Source organism: Sceloporus occidentalis, unplaced genomic scaffold, assembly GCF_023333645.1.
Source record: "Sceloporus occidentalis isolate IW3139 unplaced genomic scaffold, rSceOcc1.0.p SCAF_39, whole genome shotgun sequence".
NCBI classification, from domain to species: Eukaryota; Metazoa; Chordata; class Lepidosauria; order Squamata; family Phrynosomatidae; genus Sceloporus; species Sceloporus occidentalis.
Genome location: NW_028317019.1, coordinates 7,267,393 through 7,290,434, shown reverse-complemented (window position 1 = coordinate 7,290,434; position 23,042 = coordinate 7,267,393). Strand labels below are relative to the sequence as shown.

General features: G+C 45.3%; 1 protein-coding gene and 1 long non-coding RNA gene across 2 annotated transcripts in view; both read left to right on the top strand.

Annotated features, from left to right (window-relative positions):
- The first annotated feature begins 668 nt into the window (after positions 1–668).
- LOC149290501 (uncharacterized) overlaps positions 669–23,042 on the top strand; it is a 185,101-nt gene continuing 162,727 nt past the window's right edge. The window contains exon 1 of the long non-coding RNA XR_016277229.1: positions 669–717. This is a non-coding gene — a long non-coding RNA (uncharacterized LOC149290501). The remainder of the gene's footprint in view (positions 718–23,042) is intronic.
- On the top strand, positions 18,063–22,343 carry LOC149290505 (uncharacterized). Its single transcript, XM_089489308.1, has 3 exons — positions 18,063–18,068; positions 19,349–20,676; positions 22,340–22,343. Exons 1-3 carry the CDS (start codon positions 18,063–18,065, stop codon positions 22,341–22,343), a joined length of 1,338 nt encoding a protein of 445 aa, XP_089345434.1.

Here is a 23,042-nt window from a genome sequence, read left to right as displayed (position 1 = left end):
CAGAATCCCCTAGCATTGAGCCAAGGCAGTCAAAGTGGTCTCAAACTGGATTATTTCTACAGTGTGTTTTGGGCTGTGAGGTGAAACCAGCTTTCCTTCTTCCCTATTATTCTGTTATTTATTTTTGCCCATTTAGTAGCATGGAGAGGGAAAAAGAAAAGCCTGAAACTAATGGCGATGATAGTGGCAGGGAATTCACCCAATGGGCAGAGCTACTGATGACGTCGGAGCCTTTCCCGGCCAATAGGAGCGCGCTAAGACTGGTTACTGACTCCCTGGAGGCGGGTCCTTTCGGGGCCCAATCAGGAGCCGAAAAACACCCCCGCTCTCTTAAGTCCCGCCCCTCCTGCCCATCAAACGCAACGTTTCTCTGCTCTCTGTCCGTCTTCTCTAAGTCCCACCTCCTCCCCATTCTTATTGGCTTGAGTGAACTCTTCTCTGCCTCTTAGGAGGCCAATAAGATTGTAGAGGAGGTGGAACTTAGAGAAGACGGACAGGGAAGGAGAAAGAAAAGTGAGAAGGCAGGGAGGCGGGGAAACAAGGAAAGGGCGTATCCTAAGGGAGAGCCAATGGGAAGCGAGGGGCGGGGCCGGAGAGTTCTACCAGTTTCCAAAAGGCGGAGTCAGGAGCTGAAAGGCGCGAGTTGAGTGAGTGCGGTGCTTTTGGAGGTGAGGATTGAGCTGGCCCTCCGTCCATCCTTCGGTCGCCATGGAGAAGGTGGGCCTTGGGGTCTGCGAGGGGAGAGGGAGGCCTAGGAAGGGCAGGGGGGCACTGGGGTCGGAACGTGGCCTGGAAGGGGAAGGGAGCACAAGGTCTTCCCAAGGCAGGGATTTCCCGCTTGGAGAGCGCTTTCACTGCCCTGGCTTCAATGCGAAGGGGATTCTGGGAAATGTAGTTTTGGGAGACGTTTGAGCCACTGCAGAAACAATCCGCTTTAACTGCTCAGGCTTCAATGCTGGGGAATTCTGGGGAGCAGGAATAGCCCACTTTCATTCCGCCTTAACTGCCCTGGATTCAGTGCTGGGGGATTCTGGGAAGTGTAGTTTTGGGAGACATATAGGTCCCAAATACACTGCAGGAATAACCCAGTTAGAGGCTGCATTAACTGTCCTGGCTCAGTGCTTGGGAATCCTGGGAAGTGTAGTTTTATTGGGGCAGTAGACCTCTCTGATAGAGGAAGATAGATGCCTCATAAAACTACAGCTCCCAGAATCCCCTAGTATTAGGGCAGGGCAGGGCAGTTAAAGCGGTCCCAAACTGGGTTATTTCTGCACTATGTTTGTTTTGAGCCCATTGTTATCCCTTAGTGATAGGATTCAATGGAGGTCCAAAATGCACTGCAGGGATAACCCAGTTTGAGGCCGCTTTAACTTCCTTGGTTCAATGCTAGGGAATTCTGGGAACTCTTAATTTTGTGAGACATTGAGGCAAAACACACTGCAGAAATAGCTCACTTTGAGACTGTTTTAACTGCCCTGGCTCAGTGCTAAGGAATCCAGGGAACTGTAGTTTATTGTGGCCCCAGAGCTCTCTCTGACAGAAATGGCTCAATGTCTCACAAAACTACAGTTCCCAGAATTCCCCTAACACTGAGCCAGGGCAGTGAAAGCGGTCTTCATTCAAACAGTCCTCAAAGCAAGGGTTCATGAGATGCCTTTAGAACAAGGCACTTGCTCTCCTCTGAAGGCTTGTGGGAAAGAACATGGCTGCATCCACTGCAGAAAGAGTCCAGCTGTGCACCACTTTTAACTGCCATAGGAGACTGAATGCTGTGGGAATCCTGGGAATTGTAGTTGGCTGTGGCCCCAGACCTCTCATCTGAGGCTTAATGTCTCACAAAACTACAGTTCCCAGAGCTCCATAGCATTGAGCCAGGGCAGCGAAATCGTTTCTGCAGTGTGTTTTGGACCTAGGTTCCGTGGGAGTGGGAGGCCTGCGGCGTTTGGGGGATTCGGTGTTTGTGGAAACCATAAAGCCCTGTGAGGGGAGACATGGGGAGCTGGGGATGTTTAGCCTGAAGAAGAGAAGGTTAAGAAGGGATATGATAGCCCTGTTTAAATATTCAAAGGGATCTTATATTGAGGAGAGAGCAAGCTTGTTTTCTGCTGCTCCAGAGACTAGATAAGATTACTGCACTACATTCTTTCATTTGTTTGTTGTGTGTCTTCAAGTCATTTCTGGCTTTGGGTGACCCTATCTTGAGGTTTTCTTCACAGATTTGTTCAGAGGGGGTTTGCCATTGCCTTCCCCTGAGGCTGAGAGAGTGTGACTTGGGCAAAGTCACCCAGTGGGTTTCCATGGCCAAGCTGGGAATCGAACCCTGGTCTCCAGAGTTGTTATCCAAAACACTCAAACCACTATGCCACATCAGGCTCTACATATAGTTCTCCTGTTCCATTCTTACTACTCTGGCTGCCTCTTCTTGCATTCTGGGGTTTTGGAGTTAAGTGTGGATTAGCATTGCTATTCCACTTTGACTGCTCTGGCTTCCTCCTCTTGCATTCTGGGGTTGAATCATAGAATCATAGAGCTGTAACTGCTCTGGCTGCCTCCTCTTGCATTCTGGGGTTTTGGAGTTAAGTGTGGACTGAGGATATTAGCATTGCTATTCCACTTTGACTGCTCTGGCTTCCTGCTCTTGCATTCTGGGGTTTGCAGTTCTATCACACTACACTCTTAAAGCATTGCTATTCCACTTCAGTTGCTCTGGATGCCTCTTGCATTCTGGGATTTTCAGTATAGGGGAAAGGCGTTTAGACTTCGTAGCCAGAGAGCTTTTAGGAGATTGTCACACTATATTCTTAAACTGTTGCTATTCCACTTTAACTGCTCTGGCTGCTTCCTGTTGCATGCTGGGATTTGCAGTTGAGGAAGGGGAATTTAGAAGATTCAGCCAGAGAGGTCTTAGGCCTCACTGAACTACAAACCCCAACATATGGAGGGCTAAAGTTTGGGAACCATTGTTTTAAAGCAGGGGTCCCCAAACTGTACCCTTTCAGGGATTTTGGACTTCAGCTCCCAGAATCCCAGATTGTTGGCCAACATGGCTGAGGCTTCTGGGAGCTGGAGTCCAAAATTTCATAAAGGGCATAGTTTGGGGGTCACTGCTTTAAAGGAATGGAAAAAAACACATATTGCCAGCTCCACCTTGGCCAGAGATATTGAGGTTTCAGAGAAAGATCCATAGATGTAACGCCCTCTTGTCGTGGGGGAGAGGCTTGCGCACCCTAATGATGTTGTGAGCTATGCTGGCGGTGGTATAATAGCCACCGGCAGGGCCTCCCATGCCAGACAGGTCACAACCGAAGGGTCTGACCAAGAGTGCCAAAGGGCACGATGGGCTCTCTAGCCTTATGGCAACCATCCTAGGAGAAGGCAAACTCTAATCTCAAACCCAGGCAGATGGTGCTTGTCTAACCCTGCAAGGTCAACCATCTAAGAGAAGGAAACTCTAATCAAACCTACGACCCGAGGACCTCGCTGCCACCGTCCATGCTTGTCAAGGCCTCAGCAGACAAACCTCTGGTTTAAAGGGTGAGAGGCCAGTTCTGTGCACGCTGCGCTCCACCAGAAAAATCCATTTCTCAGGCTCCAAGGATACATCCAGTCTCTGAAAAAGCCCTGTAGCGATAGGTGAGGGACAAAACGGCAGGTGTAAAGATGCACTGGAAGCCGCAGACCCAACCCTGCATGCAGGCGGTTCAGGACTTTGGTCGCTTGAGACTGACCAGGGGGTGACAGTCTTGTTCGGCAGCATCCTGAATGACCAAGCAGCCTTTTTAAAAGAGAGCACTGCTTGCTCCATATGGAGAGGGACCTACAAAAGGTGGCCTAAAGAAAGCTCATCCCCAACAACCCGGTTGGCTAGCTGTGGCCAGTGGGCATCTTCTGATGCGGTCAAACAAAGACAAAGAGACAAAGGCACACACCAGCCACCAAAGGTGCAAATAGACTAACGCTTGCATGCTGGAACATCAGAACCATGCAAGATTCTGCAGATAGTGGACGTCCTGAGCGTCGTTCTGCCCTAATAGCCCATGAACTGTCATGACTTAACATTGACATCACTGCTCTTAGTGAAGTTCGGTCGTCTCCACGAGGAAGGCAGCCTTAAAGAACACGGTGCCGGCTACACACTCTATTGGTCTGGCAAACCCAAAACTGAAAAACATCTTTCAGGTGTAGGCTTCATGATCAAAAACTCTATTGCCTCCAAACTCGAAACCTTGCCAACAGGACACTCTGATCGCATTATCTCCTTACGCCTCCCACATGTTGTTCTCTTCAGTATATATGCCCCAACTATGCAAGCCGACCCTGTGGAGAAAGACAAATTCTACTCAGACCTACGCCACCTCATACAGAAAGTCCCTGAAGAAGACAAAATCATTATCCTTGGTGACTTCAATGCCAGAGTAGGAAAGAACTTCGAAACCTGGAAAGGTGTTTTAGGCAAGCATGGTGTTGGAAACTGTAATGATAATGGACGCCTGCTGCTAGAGTTTTGTGCAGAACAGCAGCTGACTATTACAAACATCATCTTTCAGCAGAAAGATAACCTGAAGGCAACCTGGATGCATCCCCGATCCAAACACTGGCACCTCATTGACTATATCCTAGTGCGCCAGAGAAATATCCGCGATGTCCGTCATACCCGAGTGATGCCCAGTGCAGAATGATCCTCGCCTTGTAAGATGCAAACTAAATCTTCATTTTCAGCTCAAACCTAAGAGGGGTGGCATCCTAAAGAGGAGACTCAAAGTCAACAATCTTCAGCAATCTGCCATAAGAGACAACTTCCAGGCAAACTTGCAAACAAACTTGAAGACCATCCTGTAGACTCTTCTCCTACAGCGCTTTGGCAACATATCAAAAACAGCATCCTGCAATCTGCGGAAGAATCGTTAGAGTTCTCCCTCAAGAAAAACCAAGACTGGTTTGATGAAAACAACCAAGAGATCCAGGAGCTGTTGGCAAAGAAGAGAACTGCTCACCAGGCACACCTCGCCCAGCCATCTTGCCATGTCAAAAAAGCAGCCTTTCGCCTCGCATGTAGTCAACTCCAACGAAAACTCCGAGACATTCAAAACAAGTGGTGGATCAGTTTACCAGAAAAGACACAATGTTGTGCAGATCTGGGTTGATTCCAGAGGATTTTATGAAGCTCTTAAAGTAGTGTTTGGACCTACATATCAGATCCAAAGCTCCCTATACAGTACAGATGGTCAAACACTAATCACAGATAAAGCTTCCATTCTGAACCGATGGGCTGAACATTTCCAAAGCCTCTTTAGTGCCAACCGAGTAGTCCAAGACTCAGCTATTCAACATATGACACAACAACTGATGAAGAAGGAATTGGACATAGCTCCCACTTTGGAAAAAACTGTTAAGGCCATACAGCAGATGAAAAATGGCAAGGATTGATTGAATTCCACCTGAAGCTTGGAAACACGGAGGTCATGCTAAACTCCATGAGCTCCTTGTGAATTGCTGGGAAAACGGCGAACTGCCATCAGATCTCCAAGATGCAGTAATCATCACCCTGTACAAGAAAAAAGGAGCAAAATCGGATTGCTCAAAATATCGAGGTATAACACTGCTCTCCATTGCTGGAAAAATCCTTGCAAGGATACTGCTGAACAGATTAGTCCCTGCTATTGCAGAAGAACTTTTCCCTGAAAGCCAATGCGGCTTTAGAGCTAATAGGAGCACTACAGACATGGTATTTGCCCTTAGACAACTGCAAGAGAAATATCGAGAGCAGAACAAAGGACTCTATGGCAGGTTACAGACCGCTGAAAAGCGGCAGTCTGCTGCCGCCGCTGGTTGCAGCATCCAGAAACCGCAGCAGCTAAACGGTGCAGTTCCTGGATGATGCAAAGGAGTGCAAAAATCACGCTCCTTCCTGTGCCCTGGAAGAGACGCCACAAGTGCCGAAGCGCGCACTCGCGGCGTCATTTCCAGAGTGCGTCGTGCGGACGCAGCGCGTCCGCTACATCAAGATGGCGGCGGCCGTGTGGAATGGCCGCCACCATTTCGTACGGACTCAGTCCGTACTAGGGTTAGGGGCGTCTGGAAGAGACGCCCCTTTCTAACCCTAGTATGGACTGAATCCATGCTAGGGTGCCCGTTTATAATGGGCCAATGTAACATTTGTCAACCTCACCAAAGCCTTCGACACTGTGAGTAGAAAAGGTCTGTGGCAGATCTTGGAACGATTAGGATGCCCCCCCAAATTCCTCAAAGTGATCATCCTGCTACATGAAGGCCAGCAAGGTCAAGTCAGATATAGTGATGCTCTCTCGGATCCCTTTCCAATAACTAATGGTGTGAAACAAGGTTGTGTTCTCGCTCCAACTCTGTTTACAGTCTTCTTCAGCATGATGCTCCAAAGGGCTACGGCAGATCTCAAAGAAGAAGACGGCATTTATATACGTTACCGTACTGATGGTAGCCTGTTTAACTTAAGCCGCCTGAGGGCCCGCACTAAGACTCTAAACTATCTAGTCTGTGAGCTGCTTTTTGCTGACGATGCTGCCCTCGTTGCCCATACGGAAGCAGCTCTGCAGCGCCTCACATCTTGTTTTGCAACAGCTGCAGAGCTCTTTGGGCTGGAAGTCAGTCTGAAGAAAATGGAAGTTTTCTACCAGCCGGCACCTCAGGAAGAACACTACCATCCCCACATCACTGTAGGCACATCTGTGCTTAAGTCTGTCCAGCAGTTCACCTACCTGGGAAGCATCAACTCCTCAGACGCCAAGATTGATAAAGAGATCGATCACAGACTGGCAAAGGCATATAGTGCATTGGGAAGGCTTCACAAAAGAGTCTGGAGTAACAAACACTTGAGGCGAAGCACAAAAATCAGTGTGTATAGAGCCATTGTACTTGCTGTTCTCCTCTACGGGTCTGAAACATGGGTCATCTATCGCCAACACCTACGACTCCTTGAACACTTTCATCAGCGCTGTTTATGCACAATTCTAAATACACACTGGACTGAGTATGTGACAGATGTTGCTGTCCTTGAGCAAGCAGAGATCACCAGCATTGAGGCCATGCTATTGAGGACGCAGCTGCACTGGGCAGGACACATTTCTAGGATGGAGGACCATCGCCTCCCAAAAATAGTATTCTATGGTGAACTTGCCACAGGTCAGCGTAAGAGGGGTGCCCCAAAGAAAAGATACAAGGACTACCTGAAACAACATCTCAGGCTTGGCCAAATTGATCACCAACAACGGTCTGCCATGGCCTCTCATCGGGAGGCATGGAGATGCACAATCCACGATGCTGCAGCCTTTTTCGAAAGCTCACGCTGAACGAGTCTAGAAGAGAAACAACAACACAGAAAGAACCACAACCCGGAAACATCACCCAAGGAGACTTTCCACTGTGCTTTCTGCAACTGGACCTGTTTGTCCCAGATTGGCCTTTTTAATCACCAACGCGCTTGTACAAATGAGTCCTTCCTGAATCTTCGTTCGCGAAGCAAAGCCAGAGAGAGAGAGATATCACCTATAATAGTATTATAATAGCTATTGCCTCCATCCTTTTTTCATTCTGATCTCAATCTACAATCATTTAATTGTGTGTGCATGTGTATGTATATGTCTATATGCATGTGTGTGTGTGTGTGTGTGCATATGATCTTAGAATACTGTACTCCAAGCATCTGAGAAAGACTGTATCTGCACTGCAGAAATAATCCAGTTTGGCACCACTTCGACTACCATGGCTCAATGCTATGGAATCCTGCGAACTATAGTTTGTTGTGGCACCAGAGCTTTCTGAACAGAGAAGGCTAACAAAAAACTCACAAAACTATAATTCCCAGAATCCCATAGCATTGAGCCAGGGCAGTTAAAGTGGTGTCAGATGAGATGATTTTTGCAGTGTTGATGCAGCCAAAATGAATCACAACCCACAGAAGCTGATGCTGAAATAAAACCTTTAAGTCTTTACTTGCTTTGTTGTTATTAGCTGCCTTCGACTCACAGCAACGCTGTGGATGAGCCACCTCCAAATCCCTCTATCCTCCATTGCTCTGCTCAGGTTCCCTTGATTCAGCCCCATAACCTCCCGAATTATGTCTAGCCATTTGGCATGCGGCCTTCCTCTCTTTCTACTCCCTTCTACCTTTCATAGCATTATTCTCCTTTTTAATTATCCATGTCTCCTCATGATGTGGCCAAAATACAACAGACTCAGTTTAGTCATTTTGGCTTCCGGGGAGATTTCAGGCTTGGTCTGTTCTCGGACCCATTTGTTTGTCGTTTTGACTGTCTGTGGTATCCTCAGCCCTCTTCTCCAGCACCACATCTCAAATGAATTGATGTTCTTCTCATCCACTTTCATCACTGCCCAGCTCTCACAGCCGTACATTGTAACGGGGAATACAATGGACTGATTAGTGTTCAGTTGTATATCTTTTGACTTTAGGACCTTTCCAGTCCCTTCATGGCTACCCTTCCCATTCATAGTCTTGTTTTGATTTCTTGACTGCAGTTTCCCATTGTGATCAATGTTTGCTCCAAGATACAAGAAACCTTTTAACTTCCTCATTATTTAGGTTGGATTTATGTAGATCTTCCCTAGACATTATTTTTGTTTTCTTTATGTTCAGTAACAAAGCTGCCTTTGAGATTTCTTCCTTGACCTTCCTTAGTAATTGTTTCAAGTCCGTGGTGTTTTCCGATAGTAGTATTGTATCATCCATGTATCTTAAGACTGCTGATGTTCCTTCCTCTTATCTTCCCTCCTCCTTTTCAAACCAGCTCTTCATTTATTTTCTGCATGTAAACTGAACAGTTGGGGTGATAAGATTCAGGCTTTTGCCAATTGAGAACTATTCTGTTTCTCCATGTTCTGTTCTGACAGTAGCCTCTTGTCCTGAGTACAGATTCCTCCTCAGGACTATCAGAGGTGTTGGCTCTCCCATGGCTTTAAGGGCTTTCCATAGCCTTTCATGATCTATGCAGTCAAAGGCTTTGCTGTAGTGACCAGTGTTTCACAAACTCTGGTCTTCCAAGTGGTTTGGACATTACTGGTCAGTAAACGGGGGAGCTGTAATCCTGGGATCAAATTTAGGAAACACTGCTATAGTCTATTGAGCACACAGTGACTTTTCCCCCTGGAATGCCTCTGTACAGTCACACAACTACAAATCCCAGAATTCCATATCACTGAAAGCCATGGCAGTTAAAGGTGGACTATTTCTGCAGTGTAGATGCAACCAAAATGAATTACAACTCATAGAGTTGGAAGAGACCCCAAGGACCATTCAGTCCAACCCCATTCTGCCATGCAGGAACTCTCAGTCGAAGCATCCCTGACAGATGGCCATCCAACCTCTGCTTAAAGACCTCCAAGGAAGGAGACTGCACCAAAATCTCTGAGGGAGTTTGTTCCACTGTCAAACAGCCCTTTCTGTCAGGAAGTTCCTCCTAATATTTAGGTAGAATCTCTTTTCCTGCACTTTGCATCCATTGTTCCGCATTCTAGTCCCTAGAGCAGCAGAAAACAAGCTTATTCCCTCCTCAATATGACATCCTTTCAAATATTTAAACAGTGCTATCATATCACCTCTTAACCTTCTCTTCTCCACGCTATACACCCCTAGTTCCCTAAGTCCTTCCTCATAGGGCATGGTTTCCAAATCCTTTGTAAAGATTTCTGCTTCAGACTCAAGAATGGCCTTTCCTCTTCTGTGAAGAGCACTGCGACATCCCAAAAGGTGATCTGCAATAAAAAATAGCCCTTATCCAGAGACTGATTAAGGAGGGAAGCACATGGTAAATATCAAATATGATTTGATCACTTCAGGATATCAATAGAGTGGGACATATTGGAATATCATCCCTTCTCTTTTCCTTAGCTACCTGGATCTTCAAGAAAGGGTGACAGGGAAAGGCAAGGCTGCAATCTCTGTTCCTGGTCATCTAGATTTCTCCTGGGATGGAATTATTTGTTTGGCAATGAAAGCTCTTCCCTGGAGGTCTTCCCAATCTGCTTTACTAAACTGACAGAAGTCTAGGGCAGCGTCACCCAATCAGCAGATTTATTTATTTATTTATTTATTTGATTTCTAGTCTTTATGGAGGTCAAGTTCTTTTTGGAGGCAGAGAACACTAGAGGGCCCTCTTCCCGTCCCTGGCAATGAAAATAGAAAGACCACATATTCAGCCATTAGGAATGGCCTCCTTTTATGGTGGCTCCAAACCAGGAGCCTCACTGCATCAAAATGGAGGACCAACCCCGCCTCAAAGCCATGGGTTCAATGCTCTTTTAGGAACAGAAGAAGTCCTCCTGAGGACACTCTGAGGGGCTGCCATTGGCTAAAATCCCAGTCCCTCCCACCATCCCTGGCCCTGATTGGCTAGAGTCCCAGTTCCTCCCACATCCCACACAGAATGACATCACTGCTACGGAAGGCTCACTTGACCAATCAGAGAGCAAGATAAAGGTTCTTCTGGAAGCTTCCGTGAGAAGGAGATATAAGGCCTGAGAGACCAAGAGACAGTTGGGGAAATTGTGTCGGTTGGAGATCGAGAGAGAGAGTTAAAGAGCGGATCTTGGAAGTTAGTCTCAGAATTGGACACTTAGGTTTATTTATTATTTTAATAGCTTGTATCAATTGAATATTATATACTTACAAATATTGTACCTGCAAGACTCTTAATATCTTGTATGACTTATATTTCAGTTATATTTTGTTATTTATAGTAAATATCTCCTTGGAGTATCTACTACTCAACGCTGCTTTTACACATCTCTTGGCTCAGTTGATGCTTGGGAAGATCAGTAAAGAAGTAGGAATAAGGTTCCTTAACTGGTCCCAGTGTAGGTTAAGGGAAGTCCTTTTATAATTCACTGGATGATGGCAGCGAGATTTAAGGAAGTTAAGGGTCTGCTGAGCTAAGAGCCATAATATCTAATTGTTTATTAACAATTTGTAAGCCACTCTGATAGCATTTTGGCTGAAGAGAGGGGTTTAAATTATTATTATTATTATTATTATTATTATTATTATTATTATTATTCCAGGGCCGCAGTTTGGCTGCTTGGACCACCGGAGATCATCACAGTGAGTCAGTTGGAAAAGCCCATCTCACTCCAGAAAATCAAGGTACTTGAGGAGTTTGCACTCTACGTCTTTCTGTAATAATAGCTACAAAACTGATAATAGCATTTGGGACATTTAGTCTTTTAAAAACAAATATGGCAGATTTAAATGCTGCTTTAAAACCTCTTTCCATCTTCCAGCTTTGCGCTGGTTTTGGGGGAAATGAGAAAGTGTTGGGAGGGAGGGACTGCCAACAGAATTAGGAGATGCATTGCAGGCTATGGACAGTTTGCAGCCAAGAAAGGTCCAAAACACATGGCAGAAATAGTCCAGTTTGAGAGTGCTTTAACTGCCCTGGCCCAGTGCTAGGGACTCCTGGGAATTGGAGTTTATTGTGACACCAGAGGTCTCTGAAAGAGAAGGCTCAATGTCTCACAAAACTACATTTCGCAGAATTCCCTAGCACTGAGGCAGGGCAGTTAAAGCAGTCTCAGATTGGATTATTGCTGCAGTGTGTTTTGGACTTAGGTGACCCTTGGCAAGTCACACACTCTCAGCCTCAGGGGATGGCAATGGCAAGCCCTCTCTGAAGAAACCTGCCAAGGAAACCCCATGATAAGGATGCCTTAGGGTTTCCATAAGTTAGAAACGACTTTAACACACAAATAAAGAACAAAAAGAGTCTGCACTTATTTCTCAGGTTGTACATGGGAATGGGAGGCAGTGTGGTGCAGTGCCCCACTCCACCATGAAACCAGCTGGGTCCCTTGGGCAAGAAGTCACACACTCTCAGCTTCAGGGAAGGCAATGGCAAACCTCTGAACAACTCTTGCCAAGAAAACCCCAGGAGAGGCTCCCCAGAAGTCGGCAATGACTTGGAGCCACTCCACCAAAAAACCACAAAGCCTCAAGAAAGAGACAATGTGGTTTAGTGGCTGGAGCATTGGACTATGGCCCTGGAGCCCAGGGTTCAAATGCCCTCTTGGCCATGGAAACCCACTGAGTGACTTTAGGCAAGTCACACTTTCTCAGCCTCAGAGGGAGGCACTTGTAAAACCTTACTGCAGGGCAGGACCCCTCCTCTCTCTGGCCATGTGGATGCTGGGAGTTCCACTCCAGGAAATACACTGTAAATCCCATTGGCAAGAGAAAAGGCTACTACTGTCTTTCAGATCCAGTTTGCCCAAATCCTTTGAGGCCAGAAACCCCTTTGTTAGGAAGCGAACACTGAATATCTCAGGAAGGCCCTATATCTCCCAAGGCTCCCTCCCTCCAGGACCTCCTTCCATTCTTCCCCTCAGAACCTCTCACTCCCCTGAAGGCCTCAAATGTCAACTGCCAAGTGCTCAAGCAGAGGCAGCCATTTTGTGTTCAGGAGGCCATTTTGTGCTGCTTGTGACTGTGGAGAATAATGTTCCAGAACCTTCTCTGAGGCCTCAGTTGAACAGAGGCTTCTCTTTCTCTCCTGAGGCTCCAGAGAGAGAAGGAGGCCAGGCTCCTTGGGCCAAAAGGAAGGAAGTGTGTCTTTTGTGTCTCTTTTCTGAGAGGGTTTTCTTATTACACAGATCTGCTCTTTCTGGGGAACATGGGTTTCAAAAGGGATCAGAAATGGGGAGGATAGTTTTAATACAAGTCTTATTGTTATTATTATTATTCACAAACATAGGGCTTTGGCTCCTATCCCTGTTTTTAATAATTATTTTAATAACTGTCCAATAATTTAATGGCATTTTATTTTGGATGGGAGTGTTAGGAAGGGTTTGGGATATAATGAAAGATGTTGTTATTGTATTGTACGGATATTTTTATTGTAAGCTGCTAAAAGGTGGCCATTCTTGTATAGTAATTGTCTTGTGATTAACTCCCAAAACAACCTTGTAAGGTAGGTTTCATAGGCTTATGGATCTATAAGGGAGCCCCAAGGGCCATCCATTCAGCCCCATTCTGCCCTCCAAGTCCTCCGAAGAGATGGCCATCCAGCCAGAGACTCCTCCAATGCTCTTGGAGGCAGCGTATCCCATAGATTTGCTCAGGAGACTTGTGGTCCCACAGTCCCATGAGAACCGGTCCTTACCCCCCACTTTGGGAAAGGAGACCCCCTCAGCCCCTGGACTATTTACTACCAGGAGTTACTATGGCCCATATTCAGACCCAAATTCAGTCTGTGGCATCATTGTCTTGCCAGAAGGTGGAAGTGAGATTTCCAGGCCCCAGACACACAGTGTGCCAGTGAGTCTTTTGTGGGGACTGTATGTGTATGTATTGTTTATTAGAGCTTGGTAAGATATTTGTGTGACTGAGTTTATATAATGAATTTACACACGTCTTCACTTCCCAAAAATGAGCATAATCGATGGTCCAGTCTGCACTCATAAAGCTATACATTTATAGACTTTTGTGGTATCAGGTGCAACACATTCAGCATTGTGCATCTTTTTCAAAAATACACAAAGAAATATGAAGAAATTGTAATTTTGACATTAGATCAGATACAATGCATACAAATATACATGCATCCATTTGTGTGTGGTTTCAGGAAATAAAGGCCTGTTACAGACTGCCAAAATAAAGCTGCTTCGGGTCTCTTTGGAGGTATGTTATTTAAATGATGCATGGGTCCTAAGAGTCTGGAAGTCGCGCCAAAGCCACACTCCATTCCTAAGCACTGAAGTGCAGCTTTGGTGCAGTTTCCGGATTCTTAGGATGCATGCATCATTTAAATAGCATACGTCCAAAGAGACCCGAAGCAGCTTTATTTTGGCAGTCTGTAACAGACCAAAGAGAGGAGATGCACACCTCATGCTCCTTCTATGACTGACACATGAACACAGCAGTTACACTCAGATAAATGGTCTCATTGCAAAAATGAAATAATGATTTTCACCAGTGTCTACATCCAAAGAGGGGAAGTATGAGGGGAGGCAGTGGATGAAATCCATAAAGTAATGCAGGTCTTATCCAGTCTGGGAACTTAAACATCTCTACATGGGACATAAAACAGGTCCTCCTCCTCCTCCTCTGCATGAAAGGGAAGTCTAATTCTCATCTGTGATGCTGACACAGCATGGAAGAATTAGCATTCTGGCATTTAAAAGTCTGAGGATGCCTGAATCCTCTGGGTTAACTGAAGAGAGTAGATCCACTGAACCCATAAGTGACTGGTGAGTCAACTTATAGGTACATCCAACTGATTCAGTGATTCTCCTCTGATTAGGACTAAGCAAAGGATAGGATACAGACGAGGATTTAGGATACAGACGAGGATTTAGTCCTGCATGTGGCTAGAACAAGAAATTCCCAAGCCAAGATGGACAGGCAACAGTGTGGAAAATGGGCACTCCACATGGGCAGAGGCACTCTCAGAATTGTGACTTCTCTGCATGCAGAAGGCTGCCATGAAAATTGCGTGCTCCCTTCCCATCAGCTCAGTCCTCTTGTGACCCCCGATCCTGGGAGAAGGACTGGATCCCATGGAAGGGGAGCAACCTGAGAAGAGAGAGCTCTGAGAGAATGAAGGGCCACCAGACCAGACAGGCTAACCCAGCAGAACCCTCTTAAGCTCCAGCTCCGGGTGGAAAGAGGCTACAATGGGCCATTCACTGACCTAGGTAGAACTATAGAGTTGTCGAAGCCATCCTGCATATTACATGCCTGATGAGAGTCTTGGGTGCGAGGTACTGGAGAAGCATCCAGCTGTGTTTATGTAGCTGGGAGCAAAATGAAGACATCTTCCTCTGAGGGCCACTGTGGCGGTCAGGAGGTTTCAGCTGAGATGGACTCATTTCACATCTAGTAACAGGGACATAACCATGGCCATCTCTAATTCCCCACCACTCTAAGAAGCCATGGAGTATCTGTTGTGTAGGGGAGCTGCAGTGAATCTATGCTAGGTCTAGGGGGCTTTGTTTGGTGCAGAGGGAAGAAGGGGATGCCCACCTCTGCATCGGCCCAAAGGATGCATATGTCAGTTGCGTATGTCACCAGCAGGATGCTGTTCTCTGTGTCTTTGAGTGCTGCAGGGTTTCTTGTCAAGCCAATCCTAACCCCGGTTCCTTTTCTCAGGAACATCCTCTCGGCATCATTGGACACGGCTTTGGGCCTCTCTTGCTGGAAGTGACCTAAGTGCAGGGCACCCATTACCCCTTCCCACCTGATGGCCGACACAGAGGCCAAGCAGAGGGAGCTGGGCTCCAAGAGAAAGAGGATGCAGAAGTACAAGAACTCTTTGGTGAGTCGCTATGCTATTAGCTTTATCTGGGTCACTGCTGGGCCAATTTATGAAAGGAAGCAAATAAATTACTGTCCGAGTTAGGCAGAGACAGTCCTGGTTAATCCTCTGTTACCCTATTATTTCGGGGGCTTTTAAAATGTCCTGATTTCTATCTTCTCCTCCCACTTTCCTCCTTCGTCAGCTCACTTCAATTTCTGCATTATGAGTGCCAAGGATTTTGAGCACCATAAACTCAAAAGTGGGGAGAGGAGAAGAAAGAAGGGGGCAGGGTCTTGCCCTTGCTAGGAGTCAGAGGCAAAAGCAAACTGCTGTGTTCTTCCCTGCTTGTGTGATCTTCCCCATAAACAACTTTGACCAACTTCACCACTTTCTGGTGTTGCTTGTCCACGTGTGTCTTGTTTCTTTCCATCTGTGAAATGTTAGTGGGTATGGGAGAATGTCTCTGGATCTAAATTGGAGGTGGCCCGGTGGCCCTCAAACCCACAGTACTCCCCAGAATTGCTTTTTAAAAATGACATTTGCCTCTGAAATATGGCAAGAAATCTCTAAATGCACCATAATGCTTTGGTGGCTAAATGTACTGTATGTGTTGGGATAGTCAGTATCGTAATACATCATCAATATCCCAGCCATGGCCTAAATTATATTGTTTATTATATTGAAAGAATTTGAGACCAACTGGATCTCAATGGCAGTAGCTTTTTTCCTGGACTAAATTCTGAGGTGAGCAAATAATTTTGGGATGCATCATGTGCTCTCTCCCCCCCCCCCCCTTTTATTTGTCATTGGAAGAGGGTCATTTTCTATTGCAGGTGACCTTTGCAGATGTGGTGGTATATTTCACCGAGGATGAATGGAAACTGTTGACAAAGAAGCAGAAACATATGTACAATTATGTGATGATCGAGAATTATGAGCATGTGGCCTCTGTGGGGAAGGAAGCTGAATTCATTGCTCTTACTATGAACACTGAGGGCCCTTTCATACTACATTTTCATGGCACTATGATTCCAGTTTAGAATCATAGAATAATAGAGCTGGAATGGACCACAAGGACCATCTGGTTCCATCCCTTGCCATGCAGGAATACACATTGAAAGCATCCCCGGTAGATGGTCACCAAGCCTTTGTTTAAAGACCTTCAAAGATCTATAATGACCTTCAAAGAAGGAGCGCTTTATAAACTTATAATAATAACAATAACAATAATAATAATAAGACACCACCATGCTCTGTTGAACAGCTGTTACTGCCAGGAAGTTTAGGTGGAATCTCTTTTCCTGTGGCTTGTGTCCATTGTTCCGTGTCCTTTGCTCTAGAGCAGCAGAAAGAAAGCTTGCTCCATCCTCAGTATCTCTTCAGATATTTGAACAGGACTATCATATCCACTCTTAACTTTCTCTTCTCCAAGCTAACCATTCTCAGCTCCCTAAACCACTCCTCATAGGGCTTGATGGTTTCCAGACCCTTTACCATTTTCATTCCTCTCCTTTGGATACACTCCAGCTTCTCAACATCCTTTTTGAATTGTGGTGACCAGAAGTGGACACAGTATTCCAAGTGAGGGCCTGACCAAAGCACAATAGAGTTGCACTATTACTTCACTTAATCAATAACATAGAATCATAGAGTTGAAAGAAACTAGAAGGGTCATCCAGTTAAAACCCCTGCCATAACACTATACTCACATTGATGTAGCCTAGGATGACATTGGCCTTATTAGCTGCTGCATCTCACTGTTGACCCATGTTCACGTTGTGGTCTGCCAGGACTCCTAGATCCCTTTGACATGTTGTTTAATTGTCATAGCAACTTTATGTGAAATCTTAGAATTTGTGGTTTAGTGAGGCACTATTGCTCTCCACTTTCTAAGGATCTTAAAATGTCACTTCTAGGATTTTGTGGGTAGGAACCATAAAGATAAATGCTTTTTGGCTCCAAATGCTCCTCGGCCAATCCCTGACCAAGTTTCCGGGATTTTTGGCCCCTCTTCCAGCCTTTTGAGACTCTGGAGAGGCTTATTGGGTAAAATGCCTCCCTTGGCCCTGTAATGGCTCAGAAAACAGTGGCAAAATGGATACCACTTCCCCAAATGGATGCTGTTGGATATTGAGGGGCAAAATATTATTTATACCCCCAAAGGGAATACAATGTGGGGTGGCCCTGAGATCCCCTGGGGGCCAATACCCAAACAGTAGTCCATCCCTGTCCTAGAGATGTCTTAAGGCTGTTTTAAGGCTCCTCTCGCACTTGACCTTCACCAAAATGGGAGTTCAGGTCCCAGCCCCCTTGCCTTGTCTTTCCCAATGAGTTATTTGTATATTGATTATCCTGCCTTTCTCAAAAATGGGCCTCAAAGTGTCCCTTTTATGCAGCACACACACTCTGTGGGTGTGTTTCTGTCTGTGATAGAGAGATAGGGGAATGTAAAAAAACAGAAAGGCAGGGAAGAGATGCTGAAGGTGAAATGCTGAAGCAGTGCAGATGGGCAAGAGGGAAGGTTGGGGAGCGGAGGGAGAAAGGGAAGGGGATCAGGCCTCTGGGAGCCAGGAGGGGAAGGCAGGAGCAAAGCCATGATCGCCTAGCTCTGTGTGGAGAGGAAGGGACCTCTGGGAAGGGCCAGGAGAGGGGCTTTGGGATTGGGAGGCAGCCACCAACCTGACAGATTTTAAGAACTGGATTGAGTGAACTGGTGAGAACCAGCTCAAATCCTTTTTTTCAGACATATTTAGGGGTTCCATTTAGCAATTATGAGTAATATCTATGAAGGTAGGAAGGGGAGATACAAAACCTGCTTGTTCTCTAATGTTTCTTTTCCTACCTGTGCTTGCTTAGTTTCATGATTGATTCCAGAAGCCCTTTGTTACCTAAAATGCTTGAGTCTGGGGAGTATTCCTACAAGTGCTATGCTTTTAGGGGAATTTAGTACTTTACTGAAAAGAGAGATATAATTTGGTTGGGGCAAGAGTGACCTCGGGATTCAGCCCACCTGTGCCAGGCCCGGAAGCACACAGCACTCCAAAGGCATTTGAATTAGGTATTATGGTTTATTTAGGGGAAAAGGAAAACACACACATACACACATAAGGGTTCACACACATGCACAAGAACTAGATAACAGGTGAGAAGTGGTCAAGAGATGTAAGACTTTCATAATAGTTATACGTTAGCTAGGCGGATCTGGATTCCAATTGCTGAGGGTTTGAAATGGGAAGAGAAGTCAGGAGCCCCTGCGACAAGTGGGGTTGGCGAGTGCATTAAGGTGCTTAGCCATGTAAACCCACAGACTGTCTGTAATTGGACTGATGTCAAAGAACAGCCAGCCAGGGCAAAAAATTATACTGTAATTGTTGCTTCGGGACAGAAACTGAGTGTTCAAAAAGGTTTAAATGGCTTTTAAACTCTCTCTTGAATTGCAAAATAATACAAATATTTGCAAGCTCTCTTCTCCGACTTCCATCAACTTCACCATTCCTTGTACACACGACTCCAATCCAACCCACACAAATCCGCATGTGAGCTGCATACTGCATTGGTTGTGAGTCATCTCCTGGTGCCAAACATCATGAAGGGACCTCTGCAGTTAGCTTCCATCATGCCTTGGGCTCTGACTCAGGACTCTATGGCCATCTCACAGGATATGATTCTACCTGTCAATCAAAGTACTTTTGCCCATGGTTAATGAAATATTTTTCTTCAACAGTCCTTGACTGTCTGCTTCCATGGATTCCCTCAAGGCAGTCCCCATTCTTTGCTAGCTCCTATGAGTAAGGATACCACCATTCCATGGATTTAGGGGCATAAACAGCAGGGTCATGCTTGGGTTACTCACAGCAACTTTATTAATTTTATTTCAGATAAGGAGGGTTTAATGAGGGCTAAATCATGGGGTAACACTCTCCTCTCTTAACTCTGATTTTCAGTCTTATTTGTCACTGTCCTTCTTTACAGAAGAACATTTGAATCATGAGAGAATCCACACTGGAAAGAAGTCACATAAATGCCAGCATTGTGGGAAACGTTTTGCTTACAAGTCAATCCTTGTCAAGCATCAGAAAGTCCACACCGGAGAGAAGCCATACAAATGCCAGCATTGTGGGAAATGTTTTTCTTTGAAGTCATACCTAGTGAGACATCAGAAAGTCCACACCGGAGAGAAGCCATTCATATGCCAGCATTGTGGGAAATGTTTTTCTCAGCAGGCACACCTAGTGACACATCAGAGAGTCCACACAGGAGAGAAGCCATTCAAATGCCAGCATTGTGGGAAATGTTTTTCGTCGAAGTCATACCTAATGACACATGAGAAAGGTCACATTGGAGAGAATCCATACAAATGCCAGCATTGTGGAAAATGTTTTTATTCAAAGTCATACCTAGTGATACATCAGAGGGGCCACACAGGAGAGAAGCCATACAAATGCCAGCATTGTGGGGAATGTTTTTCGTCGAAGTCATACCTAATGACACATGAGAAAGGTCACATTGGAGAGAATCCATACAAATGCCAGCATTGTGGGAAATGTTTTTATTCAAAGTCATACCTAGTGACACATCAGAGAGGCCACACAGGAGAGAAGCCATACAAATGCCAGCATTGTGGGAAATGTTTTTCGTCGAAGTCATACCTAGTGATACATGAGAAAGGTCACACTGGAGAGAATCCATACAAATGCCAGCATTGTGGGAAATGTTTTTATTCAAAGTCATACCTAGTGACACATCAGAGAGGCCACACAGGAGAGAAGCCATACAAATGCCAGCATTGTGGGAAATGTTTTTCGTCGAAGTCATACCTAATGACACATGAGAAAGGTCACATTGGAGAGAATCCATACAAATGCCAGCATTGTGGGAAATGTTTTTATTCAAAGTCATACCTAGTGACACATCAGAGAGGCCACACAGGAGAGAAGCCATACAAATGCCAGCATTGTGGGAAATGTTTTTCGTCGAAGTCATACCTAGTGACACATGAGAAAGGTCACACTGGAGAGAATCCATACAAATGCCAGCATTGTGGGAAATGCTTTTATTCAAAGTCATACCTAGTGACACATGAGAAAGGTCACACTGGAGAGAATCCATACAAATGCCAGCATTGTGGGAAATGTTTTTCGTCGAAGTCATACCTAGTGACACATCAGGGAGTCCACACAGGAGAGAAGCCATACAAATGCCAGCATTGTTGGAAATGCTTTTGTTGGAGGTCAGACCTAGTGATACATCAGAGAGTCCACACAGGGGAGAAGCCATACAAATGCCAGCATTGTGGGAAATGTTTTCCTCAGAAGTCAAACTTAGTGAAACATCAGAGAGTCCACACAGGGGAGAAGCCATACAAATGCCAGCATTGTGGGAAATGTTTTTCTCAGAAGTCAGACCTAATGACACATGAGAAAAGTCACACTGGAGAGAAGCCACACAAATCCCAGAAGTGAATTAATATTATTTTTTTCAAGAAAGACTACAAAGAATATATTTTTAAGCCAGTGGTGATAAGAGAAGGCCGTTGTGATTTTGTGCGTTCATATGTCTGCTTATGTTTTAAAGTTATATTTTAAGTTTAGGGTATAATTGCTATTAGTATAGATCATAGCTTTATTATTTAAATTTGACTAGGGATTATGGGTTGTGGAATAGGTTAGCTGGATAGATGGGTGGGATTTCTTTCAGCTGGCTAGAATAGTTATGGGAATGATAGCTTTTGGAATTTGTGGGATGTTAGCTGAAGAAAGATTGGTGCCGGTATTAAATGTTGGGGTGTGAGTATAATAGCAAAAAATGACAGCAGAGGTTTGAGGAAATTTAACAAAACTTTACTTAACAGAAGTCTCAAAAAGCTGAAGCAAAACAATATGAATAGCACTGTACAAAATCTTGGTATAGCAGCATGCATACATTACCATGAGAGCAGGATTCACTGAATGCTCCCAAAACCCAGTAGATCCACCAGGCAATTATACCTTTCTTATTACTTAATACAATCACCTGGTTGACTTGGCTTATTGCCATGGTCTACACCTGCCTGCTCACTAGATTCTCATCCAGTCACAACTTATTACCTGGACACCCCTCCTTGTGCACTGGATGAAATGCATAACCAACTTATATAACATTTTGAATCAAGCCAAGCCTGGACATCACCTCTTTATGTTTCACGGCAACCAATGGCTTGTTGAACACATCAGCTACATTTTCTTGTGACGCACAATATATTAGTTGTATTACATTGGCTTGTACAACATCTCTTACATTATGATATTTTACATCAACATGCTTAGTGCGACTTTTTACCCTTTCTGTTGCCATCTCGATCTATGCTTGAGAATCTTCTTAAACAGTGACAGGCTTCTCTAATTCAATTTGTAGATCTTTCAGGAGTTGTATAAACCATACTAATTCACAACATAAATCAGATAAAGAGGCATACTCAGCTTCTGCTGAAGAAATTGACACAAAACTCTGCTTCTTAGATTTCCATATTACAGGACCTTTGCTAAAAAACATAACAATGCCTGTTGTAGACTTTCTGTCCTGTACATCATTGGCAAAATCACTGTCTACACAACAGCATAACTCATTTGATACAGAAGACGAAATTAACAAATCATAACGACACCCTACAGGCTTTTTATCTGCTGGCAGATTCACAACAGTATATACCTTGTGATCATTCATGGATTTCATTTTAGCTTGCATTGCCTCTTCCCACTTTGCCTTCTCACTGGGAGGCAAACTCAAAACTTCCTCATAACTTTGGGGCTCTAACATAATATTGCAAACTCTAATAACATTGGGAATAGAAAATCTTTCAGGTGGAACCCCTTTGTTCTCTCTCTGAGACCTCCTTGGTTGAATAGTAGTGTCTTGCTCAATTGAAGCCTTTGGGCTTTCCTGCCCCTCCTTTTTAACATTCCCAGGGCTTTTCTCAGGACTTTTTACCTGTTGACCACTAGATGAAGTAGTTTCATTAAGAGGAGATTGAGGTGGTGAAAGTGTAACACCAGTACTGTCTATCCCATCACTCCCATTCACAGGTAGAAGAATTTCTGAATTGGCATGAACATGCCTCCAGTTGCTTTCAATGAAACTTGCATTCTGGTATATTACCACTTTCCCATAGGCGGGGTACAGACGGGCAGCGGAAGACGTCTTGGAGATGTATTCTGCTGAATACGGAGCCTCCAGACCGCCCGCCCTGGGGGCATGGCTCAGGTGATGGGGTTTCCACATGGGGGGCAGTGAAGATGCTTCACCTGGGGCTGTTTCTGACCCGCAGTTTCCAAACCGCCACCTTGCAGGACGCTGCAAAGAGAGAGGCAGCTTCTGCACGGGCGGCCAAAAACAGGGCTTTTTTTTTCTTTTGCCAGCTGGCGGATGCGCAGCTGCGGCGCTCAGCAGCAGCTGCAGAAAGCCTATGTGCACATTTAAAGTGCCCAAGTCCCTTTAAAACCTTTTCCCCCGCCCTGCCCAAGAACAATAGTGGTCTCCTGCCAGCTGGTGATCAGCTGGTGTTGGCATCCTTGTCCGCTTGCACGTTGGTAGTGTCACCAGCATCATGGATGCCTCCTCTCCTTTGGTCCCTGTGCTCTTGCTGAATCTGCAATGCACAGCCACAGCTGTCGCCGCTGCCACCACTGTCCCCCTGCCACCCCCCATCACCTCCCTTGTACATATGTAAATATTTAAAGTTTTAGGGGTTTTTTATTGTTAGGTGAAAATGGCACAGGAATGTGTGTA